Here is a 14339-nt window from a genome sequence, read left to right as displayed (position 1 = left end):
GCTAATTTAACTTAATAGATAGCCCTTAGACCTAGCACTCAAGTCAAAGTATTTGTATTATATAGCACAATCCCCAAACTTTGGGGCATGTTTATCAATGAAACTTCCCAAAAGAAATTATTACAAGAAAATGTATCATATATAGATAAAACCCATTATTAGTTTAAGTTTAATGGCATCTTATGAAGAATAGACATAATTACCACTACTAGACTCGAATCTTTTAGGTAGTACTTATAGTATCTTTCATCTTTTGCTTGTCACTTCTATCTTCCTGTGCCATTTACTCATTTTGTGAATCGTAAATGCATGGCTTGCCTGTACCAAATGGTAAAAACATAGATAAAACTTATATGGTTGAAATGTTGCATTTGCTTATCTCACAATTTTATTGCTAGTACATTATGAAAATGATCCAAGTGGTAGAAGCATGTATGCTAAGGACTTGCATTTGTATTTTCAGTTGGGTTGTGGTCAGTTCGTAAATCAACTGAACGTTCTTCACATATTTACCCAGGTTTGATCCTGTCAAGAACATTATGCTGTTCTCACATGGTTAATTATGTGCTACTTGTAAGATGCATTGTTAATACTTAAATACAGTCCTTGTATTTTTTGATGATTTGCATGATATCATCACATAATCATTTGGAATTTTTAATTCTTATCTTGATGTGACACATGTTACACAAACTGTAATAATTGAAACAATCAGAGTTCATAAATTTCAGATTCATGTTTGATGTTTAACATGGAAGAAAAATGCATATGTGAAAGCATTCACTGCTGTGTCTTACTTTCAGAACAAAGAAAAGCAGTATATCAAAGAGAAAAACTTCAAATAGTCCAATATCAGACAAAAGTATTAATGTCCAATTAATCGCTTCATTGCCCTTCAAATGCAGACATTTCCAAACATTCAATTAATTTTTATTTCCGTTTACATGCACCACATTCCATTAAATTTACATGGGCAATCCTATGCCAAGCTGTAGTTTCTTCTTCAGACTGGCTCGGTAATGATTTGTCAAGACAACTGCTACAAATCTTGGCATCAGGTTTGGGAATAACTCAGTCAATATCTTGCAAGGAAAAGAAACTTGGCATCGGACATGGGAATAACTTGGTCACTAGCTCGGAATAACTTGGCAAATAACTAGAACTAGCCCAGCCATATAAGTTGAATGGCTGATGAATGCCAATAGGCTTAGGACATCAATGCAAGAAAGAAAGACTGGCAACAGCGTTGGCAAGTATTCAAATCATAGGGTTGGAAGTCAGCTGTGTGATTAAAAAAACTTTTAATAATGCAAATGATCAGAAATCTGCATTTATAAAATGCAAGTACCTTAATAAATTTGATCATGACCTTTCATTAAACAGTGATGACGAATAATATTCTTTTTTATTAAATCTTGAACATACATGTAATATTTGTAATAAAAAACTCTAAAATCCAGCACCCTCTTTCCAATATAGACACATCTATCGATGTAATAACTCGAGCTATCTCATAATAACTGGAATAAGTCCACAGCAGACTTGGCATTCATCCAAGACACATTTAAATTAGGCACGTCATGAGTTTCAACCTCAGACTTGGCAGAACATCGAACATGTGAGACTCACATCTCATTCAGGCTGACTCAGAGAGTATGATAACCTTGTTTTCATCGTGCAAGCATCCATTAGAAATCACAGTTTAGATTCCCGTTCATGAGGTATCAGAATATGCAAGCTAAGAGTAGGTGTGAGTGGATGGGTAGGTGGCTGGATAGTGGTGGCATGGGTGGAGAGTAAATGTATCAGAATATGCAAGCTAAGAGTAGACGTGAGTGGGCGGGTAGGTGGCTGGATAGTGGTGGCATGGTGGAGAGTAAAGAGAAAGGTCGACAGGTGTATCCCATTGTTGTTGAGTTTTATTAAAATGTTTATGAGATGAAATAATCATATAGGATGGAACTTGGAAAAGTTACAACTCAGAGCAGGCAGTCTTTTATAACAATAAGGAACCAAAAAACAATAGTGCCTAAGTAAAGGAACTGAAAATAAATATGAAAGAGAGAGAGAGAGAGGGTACATCGGAAATACCAAGATAGAAGATACTTCCATCTATGTTAAGAACCTCCCTCTGCTCTGTTTGCAATTGATCTCAATATAACCTAAAAGGCATGGAAGCTCTACAGAAACCTTTTTCCACTGCATCATATGTCTCAAATTAACGTGGCTGTTCAGGTAGTTCGAAATAATGCATCTTTGCAATGGACTGGATATTTTGTAGAACAGCTATCTCCACTACTTAACCTCTTCAAAAATTTCAAGTGTCTTTACAATTCCAAATCCTTATTGCAGTCTATGATTGTCCTATCACCTACAAAATACTTGTTTTGTATAATCTACGGACGCCTAAAACTCTCTCCAGCATAACGCACACTGCCAAGCTCTTCTTCAATACGTAGGAGCTGCATGAATTTTAGGAGGAAATAAGTAGGATCTTTTTAACAACAGATATCGTATAAGGCACATTGTAAGCATCCCAAGATTATCATAATGAATATCTCACCTGATTATATTTGGCAAGTCGCTCACTACGACAAGGTGCTCCTGTTTTTATCTGTATGCACAAGATTCAGATATCAAAAACCTTATACCAATCATGCTCAATAGAAAAATAGTTGTATGTACTTTAAAAAATATAAAGCGACTGAAAATTAACTTTGATCAAACATCAAAATTCAATGGTCAACAGTATACAGTTCTGTCCTTATACCTGTCCACTAGCCAGACCAACAGCCAAATCTGCAATAAAATTGTCCTCGGTCTCTCCACTTCGATGGCTAACCATGACACCCCAGCCAGCAGCTTTAGAGTCAAGGGCCGCTTGGATGGATTCAGTCACAGTACCAATCTGATTCACCTGGAATAACATGCAGCAGAAATCACATAAGTCCAACTTTACCTTATCTAGACTGCAATATCATTTTCAAATAAAAAATGTTCTAGGGTTATAATATCTGCTTGCCCCCTGAAACAAGAGAACAGATTAGACGCCTCAGATCCAAGTATTTCTTTTAGACTAACTGAGTTTTTTGGCCTTATTTCAAGGAAATGGGAAAAAGACTCAAGGCATTGTGATTGCAAGAAGAATCTTCAAAATTCAAACTATTGTCATTAGACTGTCATGGGGATCTAGTGACCAGATAAATGATGAATATACTAACTGAAGCGTTAAGATTCACACTATATTATCCTGCCAATTAATTTATTTACCTTCAGCAGTAAAGCATTGCAAGCTTTCTTTTCAATTCCTTCGGCAATTCTCTTTGGGTTTGTCACAAGCAAATCATCCCCTACAAGCTGTATGTCAACTTTTGACTGAAGAGCTGCCCATGAGCTCCAGTCATCTTGATCAAAAGGATCTTCAATGGACACAATTGGGAAGTCTCTGACAAACTCCTTGTACAGTTCAGCAAGACTCGATCCAGTGTGCAAGTTGGTCCCACTGTTTGGTTGTTCTTTGAAATCTAAATCATATTTTCCATCTTTAGTCAGAAACTCTGAAGCTGCTACATCCATTCCAATTTTTACCTGTACACAGTGTAGTCAATAATGATTAAGTTGTCTGAATTATGCATCTCCAAGCCAGAAGATATTCACAGGCACTACAAAATAGTGATTGCAAGACATACGAATTATAAATGGTCCTTGACAGATTCTGCAATAAAACAAGACTGCAGGTAATAATAGTGGTAATATTCTGATGCAGGTAAAGAATCAAATAGACACATAAAATATGGTGGCAAAACTATTAACACTTTACTTTGCAGTCTCTGTTTGTGGTAGCTTAAAATTCCTGGTTCAATATTTGCTGACAGTCAATGTCAGAGGTCAGAATGGCATCTAAGCTTTATGAATCGCGGAAAAAGGATGCATGGAAGCAAGGATAGGAAAGTAGAAAATTTAAAAATTTCAAGTGGGTTAGGGACAAATCAGGGCCAAAAATAAATTTACAAACAACTATTACCATTAGCATGGAAAACATGGAAATTTGCAACTATGAGACAACAAGGACTTGCAAAGCATCATTGAAGAAAATAAAAATAAAAATCATATATTATAAATGTCCCCAATTCAGAAAAATCAGGATGCAGCAGGAAAACATCTGAGGGTGGTAAATGAAAACCAGCCAACTTTTCAATGCAGCCTGCAACAAAGAAAAGAGAAAGCACATCAACTTCTCTGTGACGTACCTTGCAGTAGTCAGGGGATGCCATAGGCATTCATGAGAAAGGGGACAAGCCCATATTGTGCAGAGAACAGAAATAAATTATAATAATTGACTGTGAAGATATAATGAATGATTCATAGGCAGTGAAGAAAATGACATATAATACCTAACAGACATAACTATGCTGAAGGACACAATCCTACAATAATAATTATTAATATTATACCAGTGATTTAGGTATATTACGTTCTCCCAAGCTTAGACAGCAAATCACAGGAGAAAACACAGTTGCTTCAATAGCACTGTAAATAATAATTGGCATAGACAGTTGCATGAAATGTTTAGAATGGATTCATTTGTTTACTTTCTAGGCGAATTGGCTTTCAAGTTCAGCTAAATCACTGGGCCGCCTTTTAAAAAAGTATAACTTTGCTATTGAATTGGAGCCCTGAGAAACAGATCTTGCAACAAACACACGTTCAGCTATAGTTTCTTCATAAATGAATAATTCTAATTAACAATGTAGATCATCACAGATTACGATGGCTGATATCAACATATGATCGCGGAGAAATAAAGAATGAAAGAAAATATAATATAATATATACTAATACCACAATAAAGAAAGCCTCTTTTAATTTTGTACCTTGCCAGTATAGCCAGCCTTCTCGATAGCATCAAGAAGTAAAACCAATCCTTCTCTGTTATCTTGGATGTTCGGAGCAAATCCTCCTTCATCTCCTACATTGCATGCATCTTGCCCATATTTTGCCTTTATGATGCCCTTCAAGACATGGTATACTGTGCATAGAAAATTGAACATTGAAAAAATATTCAAGGAGAAATCTTCAAAATTAGTCATTTGTAACTCAAGCATTTAATACACACAAAATGTATACTGATAATGTTTAATAATATAATTAGTAGCAATATTTTCCGGAAGAGGGAAGTGCTTTGGACCTGTCATACAAAGTAGGCAAAATAGAACATATCAATAATAACCTAATATATACACAGATAGCATCTTTTGACAAATAATAACAGTAAATGGCACATAGGACATCCAGCCTGTTACAGCCCATATTGTATAAGATTTCACATTGTGATTTTCAATCACATTGATGGAGTTTGCTGATGGTGTCTTGGAGCTTTGATGGACTTGGGGGGAGATACACTTTCATAGAGCCTCTTCCTTTCTTGGCATTTGATAAATAGATGGGGTTACTTCCTCGGAGGGATTAGAGGCCACACTATCCACTTGATATGGTTTACAAGATCTAACTACTCTACTCGTTTATTATTTCTTTGACTTGTAATGGAGCTATAGTTGGAGATTTATTATATTGTATTGTAAGAGGGATTGAGCTACCTCTATATAAAGAGGAGATTTTCTTCATTTCATTGTATTTGGAGATTGGCAAATTATGGGAAGATTGAAAAGAGATCGATGGTTGGAACTTGGAAATGATTGATGTGTTTTTCTGTATGTCAAACCCTTGAAGACTTCATGAAGAAATAGAGTATTGCATCGAATTCTTTGTGAGGTATATTTTTATTGCTCTTCATGCATTGTAAATTCATTGTTGAAACCTCTTGTAATCATGCTAATATAAAGGCCTCTTCATTTAGAAGTAAATATGAGGAACTTTTTCCCTTTTGACTTGTTTTATTTCTGCATTGTTGTCTTTCATCTAACCAATTAGTTGTTGATTTGATTAACAATTCAGCTTAATTAAACAGCACCTCTATTTTAACATTGATGCGCGGCACCTCTAGCCCTCCAAGATAGGTTTCCATAATAATTTCCAGCAAGCACTCTAAGGTTACATGTGTCACATTAGTGATCCAGATTTCAACAGGAACACAACAAATTATAGAGATAACCATAAATACAAAGATGCAGCAGTAATAATACTTCATTCCATTAATATCAAATACTAAAATATGCTTACAAACAAAAATGGAAATAAACTAGCTAGGGCGATGGTAGCTTATCTCTGAGAAGAGATGTGGCAGCTACATGCCTCTGAAATGTGTTACAATGAGGCTCAAAGGCCTATTTATTATTGAGAAACAATGGAAAACCCTAAACATCCAAAAACCTAACCCTAGGAGATGAAGCGCCAAAACTGTGGGCCCCGTTTGGGTAAATTGGTACATCAACTTCCCGGGGTTGTAACTTTAGCATACGATCTCCGTTTGGCTATCATAATACCTCGTTTGGAAGATCTCGAAGAGGAGGCTGAAAACAAACTGGTAGGCTAGTTTAGGACGTTTTTGGTCTCTCCATTTTCCCTAAAAACGTTGTTTAGGGCCTCAAAACGGCTCCGGAAGTTCAGGACCCGAAAAACTGCCAAAAATAGTAAACTGTGCTACAATTAAGGAAACCGAAAAACTGAAAGAGACAGTGTCGGGGGTCCAAGTGGAATGGCCAGGTGGCCACCAATATCCACCTAGATCATTCCTCCACCCTTAGGAAGCAATGGTCCCCATTGCGTTGAGTGCCTCCATGAGATAGGGAAACTTCTGCTGAACTTGGTCCCTGGTGAATGAGTTGGCCTGCTTTGACAACTCGATATAGTTGGATCCTTTGCTGTTGGGTGTTCTTGATCTGCATGTCCATGATCCGATCAGTTGTGGCTTGATCCATGCAATCTGGATTTAACTCTGTAGGTGTGAGTTGTTATGCAATGTCTGATTTGTCTAGAAATGGTGGGAAGTATGGTCGAAGGCGGCCCACATTGAACACTGGGTGCAAGCCAAGGAATGGGGGAATGCTGAGCTCAAATGCATTGTTTCCCATAGCCTTGGTAATGGTGTAAGGACCACATCGGAGTGGTATGAGTTTCTGATAGGCTTCGGTAAGGCGTTCCTTTTGCAAATGCAACCAGACTTTGTCGCCCACCTGAAACTTGAGTGGCACCCGATGCTGATCATGTCGCTGCTTGTACTTGGCATTTGATTTCTCCAGAATGTCATGGACCTGCTGGCGGATATGTTGGATGTGCTCAATGAAGTCGTTTTCCTTATCAGTTTCGGACTAGACATGAGCCGAATCTACCTGAGTAGCTACAAATGGCATGGCCACATCAATGGGACATAGTGGTTGGAATCCCAAGCCCACCTGAAAAGCGTTGTGGCCAGTCGAGTTGTGGAGAGCCCAGTTATAGCTATGCTGGACATAGGGGAGGCTCTCATCCCATGTGCATGGATGCTTTGAGTTGTACATGCACATAATGTGTACAATCATCCCGTTGATGACCTTTGTCTGACCATCGGTTTGGGGATGGAAAATTGTGGACTTAGTGAGCTTGGTGTCCAGCATCGACTAGAGATTGGACCAAAATGTACTGAGGAACCTGTTGTCCTGATCTGAGATGATAGACTGTGGAATCCCAAAGTGCACCCACACTCGTTCAAAGAAGAGTTTAGCAGTGGCTTCCGCTGTGATATTCTTGTTGCAGGCCACCATAATGGCCATCTTTGAGAATTTGTCGATGACCACAAAAACAAAGTTGTTTCCATGCTTAGTAGAAGGAAGGCCCGACATGCCATGGAGATGGATTCCCAAGATCGACTAGGGGTAGGCAGCGAAGTATATAGGCCTTGCTTCTTGATGGTTGGTTTGGCAATAGCGCAGGCAGTGTAGGATTTGATGTACTTCATGACATCTTATCGAAGATTCGGCCAATAGAAATACTTTTGCGGTACTGCCGCCGTTTTCTCGACCCCGAAATGCCCATCTGCCCAACTATAGTGTGCTTCCCAAATCACCTTGGCACGCTCGCTTGAAGGAACACAAAGGTGTTCCAGGTGGCATAATAGGGCATCTTGGAGGTGAAAATCTGGAACTTGCTGACCCTCCAAGAGCGTCTAGTATGTGTGGCTGAATTCTGGGTTGCTTTTGTAGAGAAGTGGCCAATTAGAAGTCTCGTGCCCACAAGAGTTGAGCACGGTGGTTAACGCCATGATCGGTGGGTGGCTGAGGCAATCTGCAACATTATTGGTGCTGCCCTTCTTATACTTTATATTCAAATGGAATTGTTGCAGGTGTGTGGACCACTTCTGATGGCGATCATTCTACAACTTCCTTGCGTTTGTATGAACTGCAGGGGTCGGTGGTCTGTGTGGATTACTGTTTCCTTCCCCAAAATGTAATGTTTCCATTGTCGACAGGCCTGCACAATGGAATACATCTCTTTGTCATAAGTGGGATACTTTCAGACTGTGTCTAAAAGTGTCTTATTGTGATATGCCACTGGATGCCCCTGTTGAGTAAGGACTGCCCCAATAGCATAGTAAGAGGCATCTGTCTCAATCTCAAATGGTTGTTGCAAGTTTGGTAATGTGAACATTGGTGCAGAGCAGAGGCAATGTTTCAACTCTGTGAATGCCTTCTGTTGAGATTCAGACCAAAAGAACTTTGCTTTCGCTCCTCCCTTGGTGACTTGACTCAAGGGCCAAGTGATATGAGAGAATCCCAACATGAACCTGCGATAGAAATTGGCAAGACCCAAAAAGCTACAGAGCTCTATTAGAGTGGTTGGAGCTGGCCAATCCTGAATGACTTGGATCTTCGTTGGATCCACAGGCACCCCCCGTTCATCAATAGTGCATCCTAGATACTGAACCTAGGTCATGCCAAAAATGCATTTCTCCAAATTGGCACATAGCTTGTGTTGCTGTAGTGTTTGGAGAACCTATCGGATGTGGTGGAGGTGCTCTTCCTAACTCTGGCTGAAGATCAGGATGTCATCCAAGTATACCACTACAAATGAGTTGGTGAATGGCCGCAAGATGTCATCCATCAGCCTCATGAAGGTTGCAGGAGCATTCATCAACCCGAAAGGCATAACCAACCATTCAAAAAGGCCCTCCTTCGCTTTGAAGGCAGTCTTCCACACATTGGAGGGTTCGATTGGTACCTGGTGATATCCTAATTTCAAGTCGATCTTGCTGAAATATTTTGCCCCCTTCAGTTGGTCCAAAAGGTCATCAATCTGTGGGATCGGGTACCTATTCCGGATAGTGATCTTGTTCAGCACCCGATAGTCAATACAGAGTCTCCAAGTCCCATCCTTCTTTTGTACCAACACGATCGGGCTCCCATAGGGCAATGAACTCGGTCGGATTTGACCTTTTTGCAATAGCTCCTGAATCAACCTCTTGATTTCGTCATTCTCCAGAACAGAGCACTGATAGATTGGTCCATTGGGTAGCGGCGCACCTGGGGTCAGATCGATGGAGTGCTTGACCTGATAGTGCAGAGGCACCCCTGCGGGGGAGGTGAAGATGTCCTCGTACTCCTCCACGACCTTGTCCATCTGTTGTTGCCGTGTGGAGGGGCCCTGTCTGGAGGTCGTGGCCACCGTCTTCTTCTTTCCCTGAGGGCGTATCATTAGGAAAACAAATTTCTTGGTTTTGGAAATGAGCTTACTGCATTGTTTTGCAGTAACCAAAGAGATGGCGGTAGGCGGTGCTACCTCCGGTATCCTGTACAACTTATTTCCCAAAGTAACAATAACAACACGAGGCCTTGACTCATACATAGCATGTCGCTTCCATAAGTATGGTTGGCCTAATAATACATCACAAACATCAAGGGGAGCAACGTCACATAATACCTCATCTGTGAAGGGCTTGATGTTGTATGGAAGGCGGCACTGTTGGCTCACGCAAAGATCTCGTCCTTGGTGAAGCCACCCGATGGTGTACAGTTGTGGATGTGTTGTGGTTGGTAAGCCCAGCCGCTTCATGACCTTTGCCGAAATGAGGTTCTTTTGGCTCCCGCTGTCGACAATGAACTGTAGCGGGGAACCCTTTACCCACATCTGGGAGTGGAAGAGGCGCTCCTCCTCCTTTGGATCTTTAGGTTCCTCCTTCTGGATCTTCGTGGTGGCAATGGTGGCGTTGGGCTCCGCATCGATAATCTGTTTCCCTTTGTCATTCCCCTTTTCGGGTTCTGACTCAGAGTCGGAACATGCATCTGATTCCGAAGCCTTTAGCTCGGCCACCAATGACTGCTTGGCCCGACACTCACTTGTGTTGTGAGTGGAGCTCTTATGGAACTCACACCACTTTCCCGTGTCCTTCTTCGGCTTCGTGGTGTTGTTCTTTGCTTGCGGCTTTGGCGGGTTGTCCTGGGCCGCCCTGCCTTGGCTTTGTCCTTTGTTCTGCGGTTTGGGGGCACCTTTCCCTTGCTTCGGATTCACAGATCCAAAGTCTCGCTTCTTCTGTTTAAACTTTTGCTCAATCTTGACGGCATATCGGTATGTCGTGCCGAGCGAGGAGATGTCCAGGAACTCCATCTCATCTTGGATGTACTTGTGTAGGCAGCCACGGTACTTGAGAACCAAATGCTTCTCTGAATCCTTGATACCCAACTTCGTGCGAAGGGTATGAAAAACATTGGTAAACTCCAGCACATCTTGGTCCCTTCCTTGTCGCAGTGTTGTCCACTTTATGTATTTATCCTCATAGCTCCCGACAAGGTAGTACTGCTCCTTAATGGCATCTCGAAACAAGTTCCAAGTGGGTGCGGCTGAAAACAGTGAGTTCGTACTTTCATCCTTCTGCTCACAGTAGGTTTCCCACTAGTCCTTGACGTGGGGGGCTACTTTGAGAAGTGCAAAAGTGATCTTTTCCCGGCTGGAAAAATCATGAACAGAAAAATATCCTTCTAGCAGATTTAACCATTTATCTACAACGTCTGCATCTATCTGACCCTCAAATATGGGAATGTCAAAGTTAACTTGTACCTTAAAGGGTGTGGCGCTTCCAGAGTAGCTGCCGGAAGTCTATACGTCGCTCCTGGGTAGCCGCTGAAGGATCTGGGCAAAGTTGTCCATCATCGCGTTCCTTTATCGATCGAGTGCTTCTTCGAGCAAGATTTTGATAGGATCTCTTGCCCTCTCATCTTTCTTTTCATCCGCCATGGGAGGCCGTTGGGATTTGCGAGGCTGGTCTTGCAAAGGTTCAACCAGTTCAAGCCCTAACCCCTTATATCCCGACCTCATTCGGGACATGCAAAGAAAAACAGAGAAAGAGCAGACTGCTCTGATACCACTAATCCAGATTTAAACAGGAACGCAACAAATTACAGAGATAACCATAAATACAAAGATGCAACAGAAATAATACTTCATTCCATTAATATCAAATACTGAAATATGCTTACAAACAGAAATGGAAATAAACTAGCTAGGGCGATGGTAGCTTATCTCTGAGAAGAGATGTGGCAGCTACATGCCTCTGAACTGTGTTACAATGAGGCTCAAAGGCCTATTTATTATTGAGAAACAATGGAAAACCCTAAACATCCAAAAACCTAACCCTAGGAGATGAAGCGCCAAAACTGTGGGCCCCGTTTGGGTAAATTGGTACATCAACTTCCCGGGGTCGTAACTTTGGCATACGATCTCTGTTTGGCTATCATAATACCTTGTTTCGAAGATCTTGAAGAGAAGGCTGAAAACAAGTGGACAAACTAGTTTGGGACGTTTTCGGTCTCTCCGTTTTCCCTAAAAACGTCGTTTAGGGCCTCAAAACGGCTTCAAAAGTTCAAGACCTGAAAAACTACCAAAAATAGTAAATTGTGCTACAATTAAGGAAACCGAAAAACTGAAAGAGACAGTGTTGGGGGTCCAAGTGGAATAGGTAGGTGGCCACCAATATCCACCTGGATCAATTAGTCCATTTTTAAATATCAGATTGAATGATGAATGTAACAAACTGGCTCTTTCATCCATACAATTGAATATGGTAAACTAGACTTTTCCTCCCAATTAATGCCTTTTAATGAAGTAGTTGTGAATGTGTCAACTAGGCCTTTCCATTATGCAATATTCTCAAGACTCCATTAGTCCAACAGATTGATAGGTACTAGTCTCACATCATCCCATTTCCTCATTCCCCTCATCTCCCTTTCCTTTTTTCTCCATAACCTATTTCTCATTTCCATTTTCACTTTCACACTATACTGTAACCATTGTTTTACCAAGGCTCTCTTCATTTTCATCTTGAACCCCCACTCCATAGCCTTGATATACCTATCCTTAGGGAAGTCCCCAAACCAAAAGAAAGATGAAGAGCTACTAAGGTGACAATGGGTAGCCTTCCTACATTGCACAAAACTAACACCTTGATGATTGGGTGTTACAATTTGCGGGTACTAGATTTTGTTGTAACATGGCCAGCTATTCTTGTATCCCAACTAGCAACATTGGATTGAAACTGTAGTTAAAACCAAGTAAAACTTTTATTATTCTCTCTCTTTAAGTAAGGTGTTAGAAATTTAAGAAGAAACTCATAAGAAAGGACTCAACATTTCTTATTATTATTCTAGCTTTTTCAATTGAAAGCAATAAGCTATGTTTGAAATCTTATCCACATCAACCATCTTACTCCTCATATTGTATGAGGCCTTACACACGATTTTCATCGCACATGTCAGAGTCTTATGGTATGATACTAATGGGACCTTCTATGGACATAGGGCAATGTTATGGGTGCATACACTTTCCTCGACACTGCCCTTGTGACATTGTCATAGCCCCCATCGGTGGGAGTTGAGGTATCTTGAGGAGAGTTCTTCCTATGCACACTTGCCTATTGTTGTTGCCCCCTAGAGCACATCATCATGATGGGATTTATTTTTATGGTTTATTATTGGTATGTCATGGTTAGATGATGTGCATTGTCTTCTTGGTTGGCATCGCCATCTTTTGTTGAAGGTTTGCCTCTAGTATATGTGGTGTTTGATGGTTCTACATAGCATTGCTCACACATTTGATTGACCCTTAGCACATTTATGGAGAGGGAAACCTATCAACTAAGGGTTTCCCTAAGAATTATTGGTTAATTATTGCTCCTTGATGTAGTGGATTTGTTGCTCGGCATGTTTTTCATTGTTTCCTAAGGTTTCACTTGGATTATTGATTCATTATTTTGATTGGTGGACCTTGAGCTCATTTTGCCTTTTGGTGTGAACACCCATCAAGATATTGGCAGTTTGGCATTGATGTGGCATCATTTGAGTGGTTGATTACTTGGTGGAGTAGAGTGCTCACCTTATTTGGCAACTTTTCACACATTTGGAGGCATGTGGTTCTTCTTTGCATATTCTTCGAGGTTGCTCTACTTGTAGAGGTGAGTATACAATTATTTGCACATCTTTCTATGGATTCCTCTTGAGGGCGAGTTGTTTATCCTTGGAGAATGGACCCTAACCAATTTCTTCTATTTTGGGCATGCATTTGGCATCTCTAGGTGATATAATCCCTTAGTTTGAGGAGTGCCTTGCCTAGTGGATCTATTATTAGCATGGGGTTCAATTCTAAAGGTGGTTTGCTTAATTATCTTGTAGAGCACCCCCCTAATTCACAGTATCTTGGCACATTTATTTATGAAGGCATAACTACTTGACACATTTCTCTAGGGGTGCATCTTTCATTGCTTATTTTATATCATTTAAGCTTGGTCAATGTGGTCCCATAGCAACTACCTTGCACATCTCTCTAGGGTACACCTCTTATGGACTTGGTTTGGCAAATCTATTGAGGATGTCAAACTACTATTAGGATAGTCTTCAAGGGCACACCACTTATGTCAAATTGGTTGGTGCACTAGAGAGATATACCTACCCACTGACCTTGCTATTTTTGGCATGAGTTAGGTACACATTGATGAGGAGGCATAACCACTTTACACATATTCCTAAGGGCACACATCCCTCAAGGACTATATGATATTATGTTGCTTGGTCAATGTGGTATATTGCACACTTCTAAATCGTACACCTCTCATGGACTATTTTATATTGTTTTGGAATGGTCAAAGTGATCCCATAACCATTGTTTGCACACATCTCAAGGGTGTGCATCTTCTATGGGGGATTTTATATTATTTGGTTGATCCAGGGCCTTCTTGGAGAGCACCCTAGTAGTTATTGAAGGTTATCTCAAAGGATGCACTCTTGGAGGATGATCCATATGTCATTATGGAAAGGTTTTACTTGTCAAACAAGCTCATCCTAGGAGGTCATTTTGCACTAGAGGACATGCAGCACGGTCCCCCACTATATAGTCCATTTCACTTGGTTATTTTATTGTTG

The 14339-nt window shown here is 40.5% G+C and overlaps 1 protein-coding gene across 1 annotated transcript in view; it reads right to left on the bottom strand.

Annotated features, from left to right (window-relative positions):
• Positions 1–1968: 1968 nt before the first annotated feature.
• ENO1 (enolase 1) overlaps positions 1969–14339 on the bottom strand; it is a 46599-nt gene continuing 34228 nt past the window's right edge. The window contains exons 3-7 of the mRNA XM_089446396.1: positions 4875–5029; positions 3271–3588; positions 2771–2917; positions 2564–2614; positions 1969–2462 (exon numbers count right to left, since the gene is read on the bottom strand). Coding sequence (XP_089302522.1) covers positions 2397–2462; positions 2564–2614; positions 2771–2917; positions 3271–3588; positions 4875–5029 — 737 coding nt within the window. The 3' untranslated portion in view covers positions 1969–2396. The remainder of the gene's footprint in view (positions 2463–2563; positions 2615–2770; positions 2918–3270; positions 3589–4874; positions 5030–14339) is intronic.

Source organism: Pinus tabuliformis, chromosome X, assembly GCF_031772625.1.
Source record: "Pinus tabuliformis cultivar Carrire ecotype Pingquan chromosome X, CPIR1, whole genome shotgun sequence".
NCBI classification, from domain to species: Eukaryota; Viridiplantae; Streptophyta; class Pinopsida; order Pinales; family Pinaceae; genus Pinus; species Pinus tabuliformis.
The sequence above is the reverse complement of the archived record's forward strand: the minus strand, read 5'-3'. Positions and strand labels throughout refer to the sequence as shown.